The following is a 22,667-nucleotide window of genomic DNA, read 5'->3' on the forward strand; positions in this document are numbered from 1 at the left end:
GCTAAGGCCGCGCCCCCTTGGCGGGCTCTGACGTGTAATGGCATGATGCTAGCTCATTGGCGCTCGCGCCATTGGATGTGCAGTTGCCGCAGCACAGCCAATGAGTGAGCCAGACACTTGCTGTGCAGCTGCAAAATGCGTTTTACATTATAGGCTTCAGTAAATCGAGGAAAAGGAGTTTCCCCTTTCCCGCAACATCTCCACGTAAAAATGCATTGAAACTTTAATTAAACTAGAGATATTTCAATTGGGTGATTATAATTTAATGTTTTGTGAGGTCTTTTTCCTTTTTGTGATTATTTTGCGGTTAAATTAGGAATTATGCAGGATCGCAAAAAAATGCGACATTTTCTTGATTTTGCGTTGTATTCAGCGATCGCGGAATCGCGAAAAACTGGAGGGACTGTAATGTGAATCATTTGGCTGCATGAAGACCTTAACAAAAATATTTTGTGCTCATTATTGGAAGGCATATTGCTAATTTTTTTATGTTATTAAACTTTATTCTAAAGTTTCAGTGAATCTCTTGTTTCTTCAAGCTTCAGGATGTCCCTTACACTGGCAGCATCTGCAAAAACTACATATCGTGATAAGAATCGAGATCGATCAATATGGAAAAACATCATCGATCTGAAGGTGGGTCGATGTCATCAGAGAACGTACTCGGTTACTAACGTAACCTCGGTTCTCTCTAGAGAGGGAACGAGTACTGCGTAATATCTTACGCTAGGGGAAAACCTCTTTTCCACGAGATACTGAAGCCAAAAAAATTATCCTTAATTTTGCAATAATGTAAAATGCATTGCAGCAGCATGCAGACATGGGCGAGACAGCTCGCGCGCCCATTGGCTGCTCTGCGGCAACTGCACCAGCCTATCGAGAGAGGCCCCTCATGACATCAGAACCAATGAGGGCGCTTCGCGCCCAATATGTCATGTCCCGCCAAAAGAGGGTGGGGCTCGGCTATAAATATAGCCTCGAGAGGCTGGTTTGACCAGTTTTTCATCGCCGAAGCGAACCGGAGCGTGATGCATGCACGGCAAGATACGCAGTACTCGTTCCCTCTCTAGAAAGAACCGTGGTTACGTTAGTAACCGAGTACGTTCTCTTATGAGAGGTTCTCTCGTACTGCGTAATATCTTACGCTAGGGGAACACAGTGTAAAACACATCGTGCGTGCTTGAGATACAACACTAAAGTCCCAAGGGCAGGTGCCCGGGGCTCATACAGTGCCTAATCACATGGGACTCACAGAGAATCCGGGAGGAGGGGCTAGAATAGCATCATCCCTGTAATATAGAGCTCTATAAGAGCAGATTATATCAAGTGTTCCACACAGCCAGGGCGAACTCGGCCTGGACTGATGAATATGGGGGACTTACGCACTGCCCACAGAAGTATACAGACAATCAGTGATCGACGCTCTAGCAGTTTCAGCATCCTGAGCCGATAGCATCGGGCAGGCAGTACTGAAAATTTAGACCGAGAGCAACTTAGCTTGTAAAGCGGGGACCTCGAGGTTATAAAACCTTATAAATGTAGACGGGGAGGCCCAGCCTGCCGCCATACAGATATCTTGCAAGGCAATCCCACTAGACCAAGCCCACGACGAGGCCATGCCTCTCGTGGAGTGCGCTTTGACACCTAACGGGCATTGCAGGCCCTTAGATGTATAAGCTAGCGCTATAGCATCAACTATCCATCTGGATAAACTCTGTTTTGACGCAGCTAGTCCCTTAGAACGTCCGCTGAACAAAACAAAGAGCTGCTCCGTCTGTCTGAAAACGGATGAGCGAGACACATAGGCTCTTAACGCCCTGACCGGGCAAAGGAAGCCTGGGTCCCCTTCCTCTTCAGATACCGGCAGGGCCGACAGGGAGATCACCTGTGCCCTAAACGGTGTATTGAGGGATTTAGGAACATATCCGTGCTTTGGTTTGAGTATGACTCTCCAGTCATTAGGTCCAAACTGTTTTGAAAGACAAGTGTTTTAGGTCTATTGATTGTATTGGCTCGAATGGGGCACCTTTCATGGCTTCCAGAACCGTGGAAAGGTCCCAAGCGGGAACCGAGGGAGGTCTGGGAGGATTCAGCCTCTTAGCTCCTCTAAGGAAGCGAATGACCAGATCGTTCCTTCCTAATGACTGGCCAGACGTTGGTTCAGCGAACGCTGCTATGGCCGCCACATAAACTTTGAGCGTGGATGGGGCTCTGCCCTTATCCAGAAGCTCTTGTAAAAAGGAAAGAACCTCCGACACCCCACAGTGTGAGGGTGAAGTGCCACGCGCTGTACACCAGCTAGTGAACACAGACCATTTTGAGGAATAGAGCCGTCTCGTAGATGGAGCTCTAGCCTGCGTGATCGTGTTTAACACTCCCGCTAGGAGGTTAACGGGTACCCGTTGATGGCCCACACATGTAGGGACCAAAGCTCCGGGCAAGGATGCCAGATCGAGCCGTTTGCCTGCGAGAGGAGATCCTTCCTCATCGGTATCGGCCACGGGGCGGTACTCGTCAGCTGCATCAGGACTGGAAACCAGGCTTGGTTCGTCCATAATGGGGCGACGAGTAGCACCGGGCATCCGTTTTCCCTGATTCGTTCTTACACCTGGGGTAGAAGCGTGACAGGGGGAAACGCATAGAGCGGGCAACGGGGCCAGACGCGGGCCAGCGCATCCCTGCTCTTGGAGTAAAATTCCTGACAGTGAGCGTTCTCTTGAGACGCAAATAGGTCTATTTTTGCTCTGCCGAATGTCCTCCACAGCAGTTTGACTGTCTGTGGGTGTAAAGACCATTCTCCTGCCGGAAGATTGTTCCTGGACAGTCTGTCTGGTCCCACGTTCAGATGGCCGGGCACATGCGCTGCTCTGAGCGAGCGCAGACTGTGCTGAGCCCAGACCAGGAGGCGTTCCGTCAGCCTGTGAAGGGTTCTGGATCTGATACCTCCTTGGCGATTTATATAAGCCACCACTGACATGTTGTCCGAACGGACCAGGACGTGGTGTCCTATTATATGGGGACAAAAGCGTCTCAGCGCGTTGTCGACTGCCATCATTTCCAGGCAGTTTATGTGTAGAAGCTTCTCCCGTTCTGACCACTGGCCGAAGAACGGTCTGCCCTCTAGCAGCGCTCCCCATCCCAAGGTTGAGGCGTCCGTAGACACCACCTTCACACTCGAGGAAGTCCCCAGGCTTACACCTGACCGGTACCAATCGGTCACTGTCCAAGGTTTCAGAGCTGCGATGCATTTCTGATCGACCTTGAGGCGCAAGAGACCGGAGGTCCACGGTCCACGCTCCGCGCGTTACAGGCCTGCAGCGGGCGCATGCGAAGCAGACCCAGCTGAAGCACTGAAGATGCTGAAGCCATGAGACCCAGCATTTTCTGAAACTTTTTGAGCGGGACTAAAGTGCCGTGGCGAAAAGTTTCTGTCATGCGCTGAATATTCAGCCTGCGCTGCGGTGACAGTTGTGCTGTCATAGACAGAGAGTCCAGTTCTGTACCCAGAAAGGATATTTTCTGACTGTGAGACAGCGAACTCTTTGCCCAATTGACTTTGAGACCTAAATTCTCGAGGTGATCGAGTAATATGGTCCTGTGTTCTATGAGCTCTGACTGTGATCGAGCTAGAACCAGCCAATCGTCCAAATAATTCAGCACTCGTATGCCTCGGAGCTTGAGGGGTACGAGCGCTGCATCCATGCACATCGTGAATGCACAAGGTGCCAGGGATAGGCCAAACGGCAGGACTGCGTACTGATATGCCTGGCCCTCGAAGGCGAATCTCAAAAATCGCCTGTGACGTGACGCTATTTGTATTTGAAAATAAGCGTCTTTCAGATCTATCGACATGAACCAGTCCCCTTGGCAAATTTGCGAGAGGATTTTCCTGGTCGTGAGCATTCTGAACTGTCGTTTCAGAAATGCTTTGTTTAGTCGTCTTAGATCTAGAATGGGTCTGAGACCCCCGTCTTTTTTGGGTACCAGAAAATATCTGCTGTACATGCCCCCTTCGCTCTGAGCCTGTGATAAGGGTTCTATAGCCCCTTTGCTCAGTAACTTCGCTATTTCGGCTCGAAGCAGGTGTGCTGCTTTCTTTCTCACCATAGTTTCGATTCGCGCCGCTTGGCGTTGCGGGCGTCGACCGAACTGTAGCGAATAGCCTCTTTCTATAATGTTCAGCACCCAGTCTGATACCCCGGGAAGCTCTGCCCACGCTTTCGCGTGAGTGGCTAGGGGCAGAATGATATCTGAGCTCTGGTCACGACCTAGTGGCGAGCGGAGAGCATCGTGTGCTGTAACATGAGCGCCGCGCTTGCAGCGTGTGAGACTGGGGGCGCGCTGATCACAGCGGGCAGCCTGCCCGCGCTCAGTTCCTACAGCAGTGTGCTGAGAGAGAGCGAGCGGGGCGAACCCCGTGGGGTTTATTATGTCTGTGAGCAAATGAGGGCGTGGGACATCGGGCCCATGCAAAACGCTGAGAACACCGTCTGTTTGTGCAGACTGTATGTGCGTTGGTTTCGTTTTTACAGAAACCGTGAGACATGTGGTGTGTAGTGTTTGCGGGCACTGGGACGTGGGCACAATCACTACATTTGGTGCACAATCGACATGAGTCGATTTTATTTGTGCGGGCCGTGTGTGGCGGGCCGTGTTTGTGTGTAGGAATGGGCACTGGGCAGTGGACATTTTTACTACACTCATAACACCATCGGCCATGGCCGGAATACCAGAAATTACACTCTTCATGGGATTTATCTGGGTCGCCGTAAAAACGGCGTTTGTGTGCAGGCAAGCGGGCTGTGTTGCCGACTTGTTTACTGCAGAATACACTGGAACAGTCGCAATTACTGGAACTGAACGAGCGAAAATTTTCGGTGGAAGTCCGGCCGCAGCGGGACTTGAACACCGTCGCTTCCCTAAGCTGGTTAGGAAGGCTTAGGGGCCTCGGGGCTTTACCACAATCTTCGGCCGGGGCCCGCGCGGCGGGGGGCGGCGGCCGGTGGAGCGAGAGCGCGGTCTCTGATCCCAGGCCTGACAGCGCTGTGGGGCGACGGCAGCTGAGGGTTGCGGCTGGAAGCTGCGGGCAGACGGCTGTTTAGAGCGACCTGCTGCGGAGCTTGAGCGCTTAGGCAGGAAATGTTTCATGGCCTGCGATGTCTTCTGAACCTCCGCGAATCTGTCTGCGAAATCCTTGACAGAAGATCCGAAGAGGCCAGCGGGGGAGATGGGGGCGGCGAGAAACAAGGAGCGCTCCGAGTCCGACATCTCCGAGAGCGTAAGCCACAGGTGCCTCTCAGCCACGGTGATAGAGGCCATGTTCCGCCCTACGGCCTGTGCAGCGGATTTAGTGGTGCGAAGAGCGAGATCCGTCGCGCTCCTCAAATCCAGCAGGCTCACAGCTTCCGGTCCTTCCTCGTCCATTTTGCGGAGAAGGTTGGCCTGGAAGATCTGGAGTATGGCCATTGAATGAAGCGCCGAGACAGCCTGCCCGGCGGCGGTGTAAGCGCAACCGTGCAAAGCTGACGTGGTGCGGCAGGCTTTAGATGGCAGCGCCGTCTTAGCGCACCGTCCAGCGGAGGGCGGGCAAAGATGGGCGGTTACCGCTTCCTCGAGGGGGGGAAGAGTGGTACCCTTTGTCTTTAGCACCGTCGACTACGGAGAATGCTGCGGACACGGGAGCACGCACTCTGGCCGAAAAGGGAGCGTTCCAAGACTTAGCGACCTCTTCGTGAAGCTCAGGAAGAAAGGGGGCTGGTCTTGAAGGCTGTGAAGCACGGTCCCTTTGCAGAAAACAACCGTCCAGACGGTTGTGTGCAGGCTGCTGGGGCGTCGACCACTCAAGGCCGAGGCTCTCGACGGCCTGCTCGAGCAGACGCATAAGCTCCGCTTCAGTACTGGCTCTTTTCCCAGGGGGCCGGTGAGAAGACGGTGCGAGGTCCGCAGAGCTCGACCAGTCCTCACTGCCCGACGCTAGGAGAGAGCAACTGTCATCCTCCTCACATACAGCTTCCTCGTAGTCCCCCATGGCGGAAGCGGCGGCAGACCGCGGCCGCTGACCGGCAGCGAGAGACTCGGTTGAAGCAGGCGGCGAAGCTGGCGGGTGCACCGACGAGCTTTCGCGGGATGGAGGAGGTTCCGGGACCTGCTGAGCGCGGCGCTTTTTACGGCGCGGCAACGCAGCGGGCGAAGGTGCAGTCTCGAAGAAAAATGCCCGGCGAGTCCGCAGAGTCACCATAGGCATTAACTCGCAGTGAGGGCAGCCGCCGTCAGCGAGCGCGAGAGCTGCGTGATCCTCACCCAGGCAGGAAACACAGATGACGTGGTGGTCCCAGTCGCTGAGTGGAGCTTGGCATGAGCCAAAGGATGAACGAGGCATCTTGATAAAGACGCTCGTGCTCTTTTAGAGAAAATGTGTATCGCGGTGGCGAACACACACAGCAGTAAAGGATATGTACGCCGGAAAGCGTGAGCAGGAACGGCGACTGAAGGCGGCGAGTTGTCGTCCAGCAGCTTCAGATGTGGCGCTAATCCCGCTGAGTGCTTCTATCAAACGGCGCGGCTTCTTCTCTGGATCCAGCGATGCGTGAGCTTCGCTGAAGAGATGAAAAACTGGTCAAACCAGCCTATCGAGGCTATATTTATAGCCGAGCCCCACCCTCTTTTGGCGGGACATGACATATTGGGCGCGAAGCGCCCTCATTGGTTCTGATGTCATGAGGGGCCTCTCTCGATAGGCTGGTGCAGTTGCCGCAGAGCAGCCAATGGGCGCGCGAGCTGTCTCGCCCATGTCTGCATGCTGCTGCAATGCGTTTTACATTATTGGAAAATTAAGGATAATTTTTTGGCTTCAGTATCTCGTGGAAAAGAGGTTTTTCCCTAGCGTAAGATATTACGCAGTACGAGAGAACCTCTCGTAAGAGAACAGTTCCTCTCTCAGAACAAGCAATCGTGTCTATGTTTGGAGCGTCTGATGCCCATGTGTACATAAACACCACACTGATCCTCACAAACTTTTCCAAAACATGCTTCTTCTGTGAGCATCCATTATAAAACACTCACAGTACGTTCATTTTGACAACTGTGCAAATATATTGAACCGTGTTCATGCAGAAATACGATGTTATAGCGATCAGTGAGCTGAGAGCACACATACATGGTTTGTTTGCGCATTAATAATAACGCACTCTCACTCATGCATACCTAATGTATGACTCCTGTTTGTCACTGTCATCATTTAACCTTCGTTACAATCGTCATCCATCCTTATTAACAACAATGGTTTTCCTTATCCACCTGAGTGATGTAGTTTGCGTATCCTGTGCTCATGGAACAGTTGAATGTTTTGAGCTACCAGTCAGTTCAGTTCAGTCTGTATTTCACACTGCGGGATGAGAAACAGCTTGGGCTGCTCTGAAACAAATCACATAATACGTTCCTGGGCTACAAGGTGACACTTGGTGGCATCTGGAATCTGATAATTATTGCAGTTTCATTAAGAATTACGCTAAGTATGCAAAGCTTTTGTGTGCACTGACACAAGATGGCTCACCCTTTGTGTGAGATGATACCTGTCAGAAGGCGATGGATAAATCATTAGTTTTTGTAGTTCAAAAACATTCAGGTTACTAATGTAACCTTGGTTCCCTGAGATAACGGGAACGAGCATTGCTTCAGTCTTTTCTGATGCTATGGGGAAAGTCTGTTTTCTCCGAATACTGAAGCCTGATAGGTTCACGTCTGTGCATTCGTTGGTCTGATTGATTTCAAAATTGACATGTAGTGCCTTTGTCTCAGTTGCTATCATAGTCCATAATGACATTGGTGTACTTTGAAAAACATGGCTGTCATTTCAATAAAAAAAAACAAAAAAAGATCCAAAGCTGTAACTGCAATGGTTCTGCAAATTGCTATATTTTATGAACGCATTGGCATATCGTTACGAAACGCAGTATGTTTCTTCGGCACCATGCCCTGTAGGGCATTAAAAAAATTGTAATTAAATTATATTATAAGCAATTATATCTCATTACAACTCAATGAATGTATGTGTTGTCAACCTTTTTTCTTAAAATTGTCTCCAAATGTCTTTATACACTAATTTTTGCAGTTGGTCTGCTGCTAATTTCATTGTTTGCTTCTGTTGTGCTTGGCCTCGATAATTGCTGCTTGCAGCTATATATTGTTTTTTCTTCAAAAATCTTTGAGGACATTGAGGGCTATGTTAATATCACAACTCATCCGGCGACATGTATGTTTCCAGCATGTGTATGCAAAGCCAGTACTTGTCAGGGGCTATATCTAAGCATCCAACCATTTATAGTTGTGTTAGATTTTCTGCTCTGTCATTTACTGCTGAGGACAGCTTTTTTTTGCTGAGTTTTTTTTTGCCATGTTTGGGATTTCGTCAAGCCTTGCATTCGTGGGGAGAATGACGGAGGTAAATATATGCTGTGCCATTCTGTTCTGGAAATATTTAACGGTAACCTGTGTTGTGTGGATAATTTACCACACACTATAGGTTACAATATGTTTGCTTCTTTGATTACCTTGTCATTCAGCAGTCAAAATCATAAAATTCATGTTACTACAGAAACAGACACTGCTCTACAACTGAGTTTAGTTCAGTATCTCATGCAAGTATATTCACTACAACGGATTACGGTACTACAATGTGGAAAATACTAATGCATACGCACCATTTTGAGACTTGGGTACCAAAATACTATCGTAACACAAGGATACCCAGAAATACTGCTCATTGCACATCTAAAAAAATATCTTGAATAGTCTCATATAAAGAAAAATAAAAAATGTATGCTACTGATTTGATTCATAAGGAACTGTACCTGAGCTGTGAGATGTAGGGCAAACACTGGAGGAATCCCCTCACTTCACTCTCTTCATCTGTCCAGTCTATCAGCTCTACTGGTTTCTTCTCTGTTTGGAGTTTCAGCACTTCTAGGAGGATGGAGCTCTTTCTCTCTGAGAGATATACACACCAGACTGCAGGAGCTGACTGAAAAATTGTCTTTAATGCTGGAAGGACACTCCTGCCTGTTTGAGTCTCATAGTCCTTGACATGTGACCACAGATCCAGCAGGAAATCACATTTCTCATAAAGAACAGATGATAGCAGTATCTCTATATTTGTCTCAAGAGTTTCATATTGGACAAGAGCTGCTTGCAAACACAGATTTAGTAGAGATGCTCTCTTTCTTTTTTCCCAATCTTTAAAGGATTCTTCTTGCTTTTGTGGTGGAGAAACTCTACAGATAGGAATAATTTAATTAGACACTGACATGAAGTTTGATGAAGTGAATGACATGAAGTTTCAGTAGTGTAAATTATTAAAATACATACCTGAAATGGCACACTTGTAAAAATTTTAATTAGACTCACCTGAGCTGTGAGATGTAGGGCAGACACTGGAGGAATCCCCTCACTTCACTCTCTTCATCTGTCCAGTCTATCAGCTCTACTGGTTTCTTCTCTGTTTGGAGTTTCAGCACTTCTAGGAGGATGGAGCTCTTTCTCTCTGAGAGCTTTATTCTCCAGACTGCAGGAGCTGACTGATAAACTGGCTGTAATGCTGGAAGGACACTCCTGCCTGTTTGAGTCTCATAGTCCTTCACATGTGACCACAGATCCAGCAGGAAATCACACTGAAGAATCTGACACATATAATCATCACAATTCTCCTCATTAAAAGGGAAGGATGTGTAGTTGCACAAAGATAGCTCAGCAAAAGTTTCTCCAGAAGTTGTTTTAAGCTCTGAAGCTGTAACAATCAGATTCCTCAGATACTGGACAGCTTCCATTTTCCTCTGTCCATTAAACACATTTTGTTCAAATCTGAGTAAATAAAGAGCATTCAAGGTTAAGTGTTAAAAAAGACAAGTCAGTTAGTGATAATTTCAGTGTACTCCGTGGACCTATACAACAAAGGCAGGCATAAGCTCAAATTCACATGGAAACACATTGAGTGTCAACAATCAATTAAAGCTAAACAAAACTATTTTATGATTGTTTTAAATCACAGGAGTGTGTGCTCCTGTACATCCTAAGAGACAACTGACAGGAAAGTCATCAATTTGCACACACACTCTCACCTGAGCTGTGAGATGTAGGGCAGACACTGGAGGAATCCCCTCACTTCACTCTCTTCATCTGTCCAGTCTATCAGCTCTACTGGTTTCTTCTCTGTTTGGAGTTTCAGCACTTCTAGGAGGATGGAGCTCTTTCTCTCTGAGAGATTTATTCTCCAGACTGCAGGAGCTGACTGATAAACTGGTTGTAATGCTGGAAGGACACTCCTGCCTGTTTGAGTCTCATAGTCCTTCACATGTGAACACAGATCCAGCAGGAAATCACATCTCCCATATTCCTGAACAGACAGCAGTGCTTCTACAGTTGTCTCAGTGGTGCCTAGTGTATCAGTTAGAGCAGCTTGCAGACACAGAGTTAAAAAAAGAGATCGCTTTTGTTTCTCCCATTCTTCACAGGATCTCCTCTCTGGTTCAGTAAATCTACACAGTCACAAAAATAGCAGCTCCATTACAATCTAGCAATCAAAAATTTATAAATAAATAACCTACTGGTGGGACAAACTTTGACCTGAGCTGTGAGATGTAGGGCAGACACTGGAGGAATCCCCTCACTTCACTCTCTTCATCTGTCCAGTCTATCAGCTCTACTGGTTTCTTCTCTGTTTGGAGTTTCAGCACTTCTAGGAGGATGGAGCTCTTTCTCTCTGAGAGCTTTATTCTCCAGACTATAGAGAATATTGGAAAAGCATTTGTATTTTAAGCAAAGAAGAAAAGGTTTTAATAAAGTATCTGTTTCATAAGTTCACTTTTATCTCACCATCGACTGGTACTGGTGTTTCCTCACTAGGTTTGCTGGTGACGTCCTCATAGACAGCAGAGACTCTGACTCTATAGCAGGTGCTGTGAGGTACAGTTAATGTACATTCACACTGAGGTCCTTGTGTTAGTACTGATGACCAGCCCTCCAGTCCTGCTTCTTTATACTCAACCATATACAGCAGCACTGGACAATCTTCATCAGCTTCAGCTTTCAACCAGGTGACTCCGATTGTGTCTCTGTTCATCTTAACTGATGGTTGTCCAGGTCTTGCTGCAGAGGCCGTTTTAAAGTTAACAATCCAGCTAAAGCTGCTCATACATTGGTTGTCAGCAACTGCATACCTGAGTTGATATTCTGTGTCTTGGTCCAAACCTGATAAAACATGTTTTTCACTTAAAGCCTCAGCACAAACTATCTGTTTCCATGTATTATTAATCTCATCATTGCTCACAACTCCATATTCCACCACATATCTCTCAGTGCTTCTGTTCATCAGAAGATTCAGCTTCAGAGATACACTAGTGTGTTGTATGTGAGCTATTTGAGGAGGATCTGGTTTTAGTCCAAGCTTCATATTACTGCTCAGAATCGCCCCAGCATGATAACACTGCACAGAGTACTCAGGAAAACCACCACCACCATTCACTGCTGCATCACCAGACGCAGCAATGAACTTGGTTTGCTCGGTATCGTCATTTGCTTCTTTAGCAGCAATAAATAATTGTACATCAATGAGCACTTTCTGATTGAGGCTAACTGGCCTGGACAGAAGTGAATCATTTTGTATAATCTTATGAGATTCAATGTGCTGCTTAAGAGTTGCAAGAAATAAATCCTCAGCATCTGGTGAGAAAAGAGTGAGACACATCACTCTGGTTATCTGTGAGTGACTTATGACCTGCTGTAACTCTGCCTGTGATTTCACAACAGTGATGTCTGCAGCTTTGCAGTCATTCAGAGTCTTCAGCTCAGTTTCTTTATTCTCCAGCCACTTGTTAGTTTTTTCTGCTCTGAATGGTGATTGGCTGTGCCTCTCTAAGAGATTTCGAAGGCTATCTTGTACTTTCTCATCTTTAACATGAATGATTTCAACAATCTCAGTGACTTCTCTCTTAAAATCTTCTTTGTACTCCTGCAGAAGCTCTGAAAATTCAATTAATTTATCTTTTAGTGCAGGGAACCACATAATCACAGTCAGATTTGCTTGACTTGTCATTAATTCCTGACAGATCCTGATCTGTTTCCTCAGATGTTCCAGAATGTTCTCAGCTCGACGCATCAAGTTTTCACTGACTCCACTCAGAGCAGCACACACTGAGCTCTTGTCCAGTTTCTTCAGAGGATACAGCCAGACCTTCAGAGGAACTGCTCTCTCACCTTTAGATCCAAGCAGTGTCGGCAGAGAACCGTAGATCTCCACTGCCTTATCAAAAGACACTGGACTCTTCCAATCACCCACATCAATGTAGAGATAACAGTGATATAACAAGGTTTTAGCTTTTTCATTGACATTCAGGTGTACATTTGAACAATCCAAAGAGGTCATCTTCTTCACCACCTTTTCTATTTCTGTATTTTTCTCAGAAATGTTGCTTTTACTATCAAAAACAAAGAAAGCTTGAGCTCCATAGAACACAGCGATGATCACATGAGTTGCTGTAGTTGCATTAATGACTGAGGTAGGAGCTCCTTCCTGTATCAGTCTTTGGCTGATCATGTCCAGTTTGGTGGTGGTTCGGTAGTGTAGGGTAACTCTGTCCTGGTGTTGAGACTGACCTGGGTGGTTCAGAAAGGCTGCAGCTCCACTTACTTTTAACAGTCCATGCAGAGTTCTTGCTCTTAATACAGAAGATGTTTCAAGGGCTCTGAATCTCTCCTGTAGGGAGTCACCTTCCAGAACCTTGACCTCTGTTTGAGGTCGAGGCAAAGACAATTTCATAGATGCTATAGTGCTTTCATTCCACAGAAAAGTATCTGAAAAAAAACAGAAAAAAACAAATGTTTGATATATATACTGAAAAATAAAGAGTTTTCTGAATCATTTTGGAGTTTGTCATTCATTTGTTCTGACAGACATTAAGGTGAGATAAGGGCAAAGTAGAGCTGCACGATTCTGGATAAATTGAGATTCATGATTTTTTGTTTTGCTGCAGTCCATTTAAAAATTGTTTAATTAATTTGAATGAATTATTAATAATAATAAAAATTTTGAATGAATGATTCAATGACCCACTCGTAAATACTTCACTTGCTTCATTACTGGATGAATTAGCATTTTTTAACGAATCTCTTGAATGAATGATTCAATGACCAATACATTTTTTTAACAGTCACTTGTCGCCACCTAGTGGTGTAACAATGTAATCTATACAACAGTTATTTGAAGTGCCAACTTACTTTCAAAAGGTGATTTCCTCTATTTTGATTGCCATAGACATCTACCGTAGACATCTGAATTTATGTCCAAACTATAAACATTTATCTCAGTACTTCTGTGATAATTTGAATATTTATAAAACATTAATAAAATAATACTGTGTGGTTCAAAACTGCTTTCGCTGAGTCAGCGGCAGTGATTAAATGTTGAGTGTGGCTTAATAGACACAGCCGAATCGATGTCATTTAGAAATAAGACAGCATGGCTGTTTGAATCGAGATTGCAATATTTTAACGATTAATCGTGCAGCTCTAGGACAAAGCATTGGAAAACTAAATTCTTAGTATTCTAGAACTTTAAAAAGTTGGTGGTGAGAAATTGTGCAAAGGTAGAATTACAGTTCCTCACTCTTTATTATATCCTAAATAAGATAAACAAAGATCTTACCTTGGCTAAAAGAATCACTGTTACTGTCATACAATTCTCCAAGACTCAAAGGGCGACCTAGAGCAGCAATTTCAATTACATCTGAGGGAAAATCTGGAATATATATGGTTATATATAAAAATGGTTGATGTGTAAAGTCATGTACTGTAAATTCTCTTGTCTGTACCTAACTAGAAGCACAATATTCACCCACCATTACAGTAAACTTCAAATCCTTTACACAAACGTTTGGCATGCGCTTCCTTGTCTCTCATAGTCTTTAAAAGAAAATACATTAATTCAAATCACTTAAAGAGATTTTTTACGTTCACAAAATAATTTCACATTGTAAACAAACATGTAGTTTCTGTATAGTTACCTCTTCCAGTTTCGTTAGCTTTGCAGTCAACCCTTTGATCTCTTCTTGCAATTCTTTCTCTGCTCCGAACATTCTGGTGTTCTCAATGTGATGAGGTAAACTGCAAGGCTAATCAAAATATATAAAATTATAAATAAAAAACAACAAATAGACAGCATTTACATCAAATGGTGCACTTGATACTTAAATCATTAAATGCAAAAAAGTTTGAACCTGTATTATTTAAATGGATGCTTCCATACTATTATACAGTTTTTTGTTTGAAAATAAATTAATATATTACCATTAATGCTATATAGTCTATAGCCATTTATGCTATGAGCAACAAATATATATACATAAAAGCTTCAGAGAGAGTGCATTGTGCCTGCAAGATAACCTGAAATGTTCAATCACCTCCACCAGGCTGTGCCTCTGCAGTGCTGGTACTGTGTAGTGTTGTCTGATGTGTGTCTCACAGTAAGACACAGTGCAGGTCAAACATGATTTAACAGCTTTGAGCTTCATCTCAGTGCAGATATCACAGGGCACATCTTCAGGTCCAGCATAACAGTGAGCAGGAAGAGCAGGACTAAATCCTGCCTTCTGGAGTTCCTCAATCAGTTTAGACAAAGCAACATTTACACTCAACACTGGACGACTTCTGAACCTCTTTCTGCACTGAGGACAAGCGTAACCTCCAGCTTGAGTTGGTTTGCTCCAGGAGATCTCAATGCAGTGTTTGCAGTAACTGTGTCCACAGGGCATGGAAACTGGATCCTTAAAGACCTTTGTGCACACTGAGCACTTGTAGTGATCCTCTGTCAGCAGAGTGGCTGAAAGTGTGCTGTGGGAAATGGTATGGAATTGATGTGAAATTGGGTAAAAATGTTACAATAAGATTACATTTGTTAACATGAACAATGAAAAATACTTCTAAAGCATTTATCAATTTTATTTAATATTGATTTCAATATTTACTAATACATGATTAAAATCAAAAGATGTATTGTTAATATTATTTAATGAACCTGAGCTAACATGATCTAACAATGACAGTCGTATTTTTATTAACTATCGTTAACAAATGTTAATAAATCCTGTAACAAATATATTGGAAAGTGTTAGATAATGCATTAACTAACGTTAACTAATTGAGCCTTATTTTAAATTATAACCAGAAAATTGTTTAACTTCACATCAATATAAACTGGAAATGTAAACTGGAAAAAAATGATGTACCACATCATCTGGAGTACCTGATATCTGGAGATAACACCTCGTTTCGGAATGAAATGTGTCTATCAAATGGCTCCACATTCTTCTTGAGAATACTGTGTAGATATATGAAAAGAACTGTATTTTATTGTACTCAATATACTAGGGATGAAAAGAATATATTTTTTAACATTTTATTTACATATTTATGTTTTGCTTCAGTTGCTGCTCCACCTCCCCTTCATTGCTTCACCCCAAAATAACAAACACACAATGCAACACATAGACAGACAACCATTAACAGCTGGTGCATCAGACAGCTCTTGCCTGATTGTAACCCTTCTTATATTCCTTTGACCATTTCCTCTTTTCTAAAATCTCAAATATCTCTCGTTCTATAGTCTTTCTACAAATGTCCAGCTCACTCTCTCCCCCTATTGCTGATTGGCTACATGTGTGTATTGGTTCTCCGCGGATTGGTCCGATCCACTTTGTTTTTTCTCCAATTTACACAGCCAGGATTATGTACTTGCAATATTTTTTTTCAGCACACACACACTCAGAACAGACATCTAGCAAATACTGACAATATTGTTTTTTTTAGGTGTTGATTTAAATTATAAACAGCATTTCTAAGAAATTGTTTACTGAAATTACAACTATTTAATTTCACATCATCCCCTGTTCACTCACGGTGCATACAGAAGAATGCTTCTATCAAAAGTTTGGTATGTTATGATTCATTACTGATTCATTACTAAATCACTGATTACAAATGAGCAGAGAATGGGAGATCCTCGGAACTCCATGACTAATGGCGCAAAAAGCAAGTCACTAATGCAGACTTTTAGGATTTATTGTTATTTAGGTCATGACTGTAAGCTTTTTGTGAAATAAATTTGCGATAAAAAGGCTAGCAGTTTAAACCCACTGTATGTTTGAATGTGTCCACATTTGTGTATTACCGTTTGAACAAAATAGGTGTTAGGTAAAAACTAAACATAACATTAAAATAACACAAATGAATACCAATGCATCTTCCCATGCTGCCATAGCAGTTTCAAATGATGTAAAACTACTATCTTTGCAAAGTGTTCTTAAAATGTTCACAATCTTTCCCTATGTGACGTCTGTTTAAATACCAACATACATTTAGTTTTTCCTTATTTTTATAAATTGCTAAATGTAGAAAAGGCCCCAAAGTTATGTTTGTGTTGCTATTATTTAGTACAGTTGACCATATTGCGCTTTATGTTTCACATTTATGTCCGTTTATTCAGTGCATGTAATAGGGTAGCCAAAGCGTGTGCTGGTTTGTATATTATATCTGACGTCACACACTTAGTATGCAGTATGATAGAGATAGTCAGTCGGATTGTAGTTGTGAGCGGCACCTTTCTTCAGAGTGTGCGTAAATGAGAAGAGTAAGTACACTCACCTAAAGGATTATTAGGAACACCTGTTCAATTTCTCATTAATGCAATTATCTAATCAACCAATCACATGGCAGTTGCTTCAATGCATTTAGGGGTGTGGTCCTGGTCAAGACAATCTCCTGAACTCCAAACTGAATTTCAGAATGGGAAAGAAAGGTGATTTAAGCAATTTTGAGCGTGGCATGGTTGTTGGTGCCAGACGGGCCGGTCTGAGTATTTCACAATCTGCTCAGTTACTGGGATTTTCACGCACAACCATTTCTAGGGTTTACAAAGAATGGTGTGAAAAGGGAAAAACATCCAGTATGCGGCAGTCCTGTGGGCAAAAATGCCTTGTTGATGCTAGAGGTCAGAGGAGAATGGGCCGACTGATTCAAGCTGATAGAAGAGCAACTTTGACTGAAATAACCACTCGTTACAACCGAGGTATGCAGCAAAGCATTTGTGAAGCCACAACACGCACAACCTTGAGGCGGATGGGCTACAACAGCAGAAGACCCCACCAGGTACCACTCATCTCCACTACAAATAGGACAAAGAGGCTACAATTTGCACGAGCTCACCAAAATTGGACAGTTGAAGACTGGAAAAATGTTGCCTGGTCTGATGAGTCTCGATTTCTGTTGAGACATTCAGATGGTAGAGTCAGAATTTGGCGTAAACAGATTGAGAACATGGATCCATCATGCCTTGTTACCACTGTGCAGGCTGGTGGTGGTGGTGTAATGGTGTGGGGGATGTTTTCTTGGCACACTTTAGGCCCCTTAGTGCCAATTGGGCATCGTTTAAATGCCACGGCCTACCTGAGCATTGTTTCTGACCATGTCCATCCCTTTATGACCACCATGTACCCATCCTCTGATGGCTACTTCCAGCAGGATAATGCACCATGTCACAAAGCTCGAATCATTTCAAACTGGTTTCTTGAACATGACAATGAGTTCACTGTACTAAAATGGCCCCCACAGTCACCAGATCTTAACCCAATAGAGCATAATTGGGATGTGGTGGAACGGGAGCTTCGTGCCCTGGATGTGCATGCCACAAATCTCCATCAACTGCAAGATGCTATCCTATCAATATGGGCCAACATTTCTAAAGAATGCTTTCAGCACCTTGTTGAATCAATGCCACGTAGAATTAAAGCAGTTCTGAAGGCAAGTTCAAACACAGTATTAGTATGGTGTTCCTAATAATCCTTTAGGTGATTGTATATCTGATGCATCACTAGTGATATTGTATTTCTTTGTCAAACCAGCTATTATTTTTGCTATTTGGTGTAGATGAGAATTAGGAGTTTAAGGGTCGCTACACGACCGTTATTTCCGAGCTTCGGCTCACCTGACTCAGTACGTCGGGTCAAAATATGGCATTTCGTGTTTACGGGCATCGGCGACTCGTCGGCGATTTTCTCAGATCGCGTCTTTGCTCATTCACACTGCGTGATTGTAGGGGTGTGCCGGTTTCAGAATTGGTGATGACGGTTATGACGTGAGTCAAATGTGACGGTTCGTAACATAACCGTCGTCGGGGGGGGGGTTGCGACGGTCGTCTGTTATAGGACAACTTAGTTTGAATAAAAGTAATATTTGTGTAGTGTTCAGTGTTGTTATCAATAGAGATACGCTGATGGGGTATTATTTCATCCGCAACCGCATCACAAAACTCATCATCCGCACCAGCGTTTTTTGACCAAAATTCAAAGCCGCACCCGCCCGCCATCTGCTGATTGTTTTGCGGTCTATGGACGATGCGATGCTCTGCTGATGCGAGCCGCAGGAAAGCCCTTGTCTGTTCTAGAAAGGATGCAGCAAAGATATTTAATGCTAATGTATGAGGCATAGGCCTACGCTGAGTTTCATTCATTTACGATGAGATGCGCTCTAGTTCAGCTTCACAATGCAATGCAAGTGAACGCGGCGCATCGGAGCCTCAATGTCACGGTTATTTATTGTCTCCTATAGGTTTTAATTATTAAATACATGCAATTGGTTGATGAAACATTTATTAAAATTAAGATACAATTTGTACAAAACGAAATTCGCTTTAAAGAAAGGATTTCTACAAAGCAAAACTTAATGAAGTGGTAAAAATCATGTCTGACGATTTACAAAACAAAACTTCATTAAGTGGTAAAAACCATGTCTCCCGATTGCAAATGTTCATTGCTAATGTTTATTATTGCAAATGTTTTTCATTTGTTTAATAAATCTCATAATGATGGCACATCACTATATCATAGCTTTTATTTCTATCTCAAATGATTGGCGGTCGGTCAAGGGGTACTTGGCAAAGAATCAAATACAGTTGGAAACGACGTAGACCATTAATAACACAGACTGTTAACAATTGTTTTTAATTAGTATTTAAACATTCTCTATGATAAAAAAAAATGTTTGTAAAAAATATTTTAATAACACGGTTTTGGCGGTTATAGATTTGTAATGACGGTGTTCAACTATAACCGTCGGTCTCACGGTTATATACTAACCGTCACACCCCTACGTGATTGTCACTCGCGTGAATGAGCACCGATTTGCCTGTGATTTCGGCATTTGTCGGCGATTTCTCAAAACCTGTCGGCAAGCCAAAATCGGGGCTAAAATCAGGCAGTCTGAACTCGGCATTAATCTTTCAGATTTGGGTCTGGATGTCCAGGCTATACCTAGAGTATCCCACCAGAAATTTTACAACCAAAATTTAAATGCTCATACCTTTCATTCCTAAGAAAACTCTGAGTTCCATCTTTGAACAGTATTGGTCGATCCAGTGACTGGTCACTTTGTAGAGATGTACATGAAGGGGCTGGAGATGTTTTATCTGGTCCCATTCTTGAGGAGAAAGAAATAACTGATGTTAAAATACTGTACAAGAGGCATCTTTGGTTATTATTTTCAACTGTAATGCAATGATTGTAAACACAGTATAAAAATAAACAAAAAACAAATGTAAAAACAAGAAGACATTGGTGTGCCTAAACCTTAATGCCTAAAATTTGATATCACAAAATGGGACACTTTTAAAACAACATTGTAAATGCAACAATATGCTATGAAAACAAGCACAGTACAGCAAGAATGCTGACTTTAATCCCCCGACAGAGTAAGTTCTCATACCTCTCTCCCATGTAACTTTGCGCTCCACTGTTGAACACAATGGGTCTATCCATTGACTGAGTGCTCTTTACAGACATGAGTGAGGGTTTTGGAGATGTTGCTTTGTCTGGTCTCAGACTGTGAGAATATAAATGAGGTTATAAACAACTATCAGAATGACACAAAACGTACCTCATGACCACAGAATCTACTACTCTGAATCTTTTAGAGAAAACATGACTAAAATATATTTCAGGCCTGGACTGGCCTGGCTACTTATTTAGCCCCTTGCCCTGCTCGCTTTTATTTATTCATTTACTTATTCATTATAAATTTAAATTATTGCCTGCCCTGAGGCACCCAAAATTATTTAAAGATTCGGCATTTAATACTCCAACTAAATAAATCTGCTCCCCTTTATGAAAAAGAAGTATACTTCAAATAAATTTTTTAAATATACTTATAAGTATAATGATGTCAATATACTAGTAGTAAACTTGTAAGTGTCCTATTTCAATACTGCTTGGGACTAAATTGGCCCAATTTTAGTATATAAAAAGTATATGTTTAAATGTAGGGGGAGAGCGCGGCACAACCTAACGTGTGTCTAGTTGTAAAACCTTTGTTTTAAATACTTCCACACATGCTAGCATGACGAAACTTAGTGTATATACTAGTTGCCATATCAACACTATATAGAGAGAAATTGTTTTTTGCCAAAATTCAGAAATATCTTTGGAAGATATCACTGAAAATGTATTTAACCATAGCAAAGGTAAATTTCTTACTTGTGCTAATTTTTCCTCTCTATGTTTGGTGTTTATTTTAAATTAAACAAATCTGATATCATTTTAATCCCCAATATGTTCTTTAATGCTTCGCTAACTAGCAGAAGACACTATGTTCAGAAATTATTAATTATTGTCATGTTTTGAACTATGTTGTATAGCTGTGTTTTCCGGTGTGTTTGTTGTCAAACTGAAAAATGTTTTTATTTTTAATGATTAAAAAATGCCATTATTTTATATGAAAAGTTTAATAATTATATTTTATTGAGAAAATATTTTTGCTTTGCTTTTTTATTAGATCAGATAGCATTTTAAGCTGTCATATTGTCATGTTACAATGTATACCTCACATGTTACAATGTACCCCACCTATGGGGCATGTTGTCACATTTCACTTACATTCTTTCAGGGTATATCAAGAAAAAAAGTATACACTGTATTAATAAAACAAAACCACATAATTGTACTATACGTGGGAAATTAATGTGGGAAAAAAATAAATACTTTGAACCCTAAGTAGATTTACACAAACTGAGAAAGTCATCAAGTGTTAGGTTGTGCCCCACCCCCCCCCCCCTTCCCTTCCCTTCCCTTCCCTTCCCTTCCCTTCCCTACCCTACAATAAGTATAACAGTATATGGAAGTAAAATAATGACAAACGTTTTTGAAACAAAAAATCTTGTTGAATTGCACTACTCGAAAAAATATGCATTGCATTAACCCTGCTTGCATTTTAATGCATTGTATTTTCAGGGCTTGCTTTTTTATGGGGTGAAATTCAACATGGTTGTATATTTAAGCTGTTCAAAACATTTCACACACGGTTTCATTATTACAAATTCAATAATCCATATTCACCTTTCAGATTTCACTTCCAAAATGTTCATTCTGTTTAAAAATAACAACCTATAATATTCGACTGGCAATTTTCTGTCCATTTTATTTCGCTAATATGTAAATATGTGCTGCACACTTTCCTCTCAATAACAAAATAAACACACAACAAAAAGTGACAGTGGTGAGAAAACAGCAGTTAAGAAAGCATCTGATCACAATGATGTGGATATTTTTGCACTGTAATTCAGCACTCCAGTCAAGTGACATTTATATTATGGTTGTCAACATTAATGCATTAACGCATACTATTCATTCAAAATCCTTAATGTGTTAAAATAATTTAACACAAATAAGGCAAATAAATTAGGCTACTGAAGCATGCAAAATTGTGTCTTTAACTGTGTATGTATTGCATTTATGCTCTGATACATTTCAGTTAAATTCATAGTTTTCACACAAATTCAGGATAATGTTTTGATTTGTCATGTGTATGTTGCTGTGTTTAGTAATTCTGAATGGATCCGTGTACTGTAGTAGGCATATGCGGTTTGGATGGCTTGGGATTTTTGTCATCTTCATGTGGTCCTGTTTGGTATCGCAACTTGACATGTGGAAAATGTAAACAAGCTCTAAAATGGTCTAAACAAGCTATTTGCTGTTGCACTGTACTCATACTGTACACTGTGAATTCTAAAAAAGTTTTGTTCTATAATGATTTTTTTTCATGCATGCTTTGGTGAGCATAAATTTATGAATTATATGGACTTCTTATATCATTTGGTTTTTAGGTGTCTTTTGGGAGTCTCCTTTTTTGGAAAGACACCTAAATTCACCTTGAAAAAAGCTTGAAGGAAATATAGTTTAGTGAGAATCACCCATCAATCTGATAGTTTACCTTGCTGGATATAGCAAATGATGACAAAATGAATGTGTATAAAGATCAATGTGATCACACCTTTTTTGTGTTTACATTTTTTTAATCTATTGACAGCCCTATATATATGTGTGTGTGTGTGTGTGTGTGTGTGTGTGTGTGTGTGTGTGTGTGTGTGTGTGTGTGTACAGTGGGTACGGAAAGTATTCATACCCCCGGTAAATATGATCAAAAATGGCTGTAAAAAATAAATCTTTCATTCAAAAAATTGGCAAAAATCTAACCTTTCATTGAAGTAAAAGAATTCAAATTGGGGGGGAAATCACATTATGAAAAAAAATTTTTTCTCCAAAACATGTTGGCCACAATTATTCATACCCTTTTAGTAA

At 42.4% G+C, this 22,667-nt stretch overlaps 1 protein-coding gene across 1 annotated transcript in view; it reads right to left on the minus strand.

Annotated features, from left to right (window-relative positions):
* LOC307166773 (uncharacterized protein) overlaps positions 1 to 22,667 on the minus strand; it is a 419,028-nt gene that overhangs the window by 71,294 nt on the left and 325,067 nt on the right. The window contains exons 14-25 of the mRNA XM_079885410.1: positions 19,801 to 19,917; positions 19,399 to 19,515; positions 15,290 to 15,364; positions 14,448 to 14,877; positions 14,052 to 14,159; positions 13,887 to 13,950; positions 13,694 to 13,786; positions 10,867 to 12,843; positions 10,618 to 10,774; positions 10,113 to 10,529; positions 9,403 to 9,855; positions 8,850 to 9,269 (exon numbers count right to left, since the gene is read on the minus strand). Of these exons, the coding sequence (XP_079741536.1) occupies positions 8,850 to 9,269; positions 9,403 to 9,855; positions 10,113 to 10,529; positions 10,618 to 10,774; positions 10,867 to 12,843; positions 13,694 to 13,786; positions 13,887 to 13,950; positions 14,052 to 14,159; positions 14,448 to 14,877; positions 15,290 to 15,364; positions 19,399 to 19,515; positions 19,801 to 19,917 (4,428 nt within the window). The remainder of the gene's footprint in view (positions 1 to 8,849; positions 9,270 to 9,402; positions 9,856 to 10,112; positions 10,530 to 10,617; positions 10,775 to 10,866; positions 12,844 to 13,693; positions 13,787 to 13,886; positions 13,951 to 14,051; positions 14,160 to 14,447; positions 14,878 to 15,289; positions 15,365 to 19,398; positions 19,516 to 19,800; positions 19,918 to 22,667) is intronic.

This window comes from Squalius cephalus (assembly GCF_949319135.1).
Source record: "Squalius cephalus genome assembly, chromosome: 11".
Lineage (NCBI taxonomy): Eukaryota > Metazoa > Chordata > Actinopteri > Cypriniformes > Leuciscidae > Squalius > Squalius cephalus.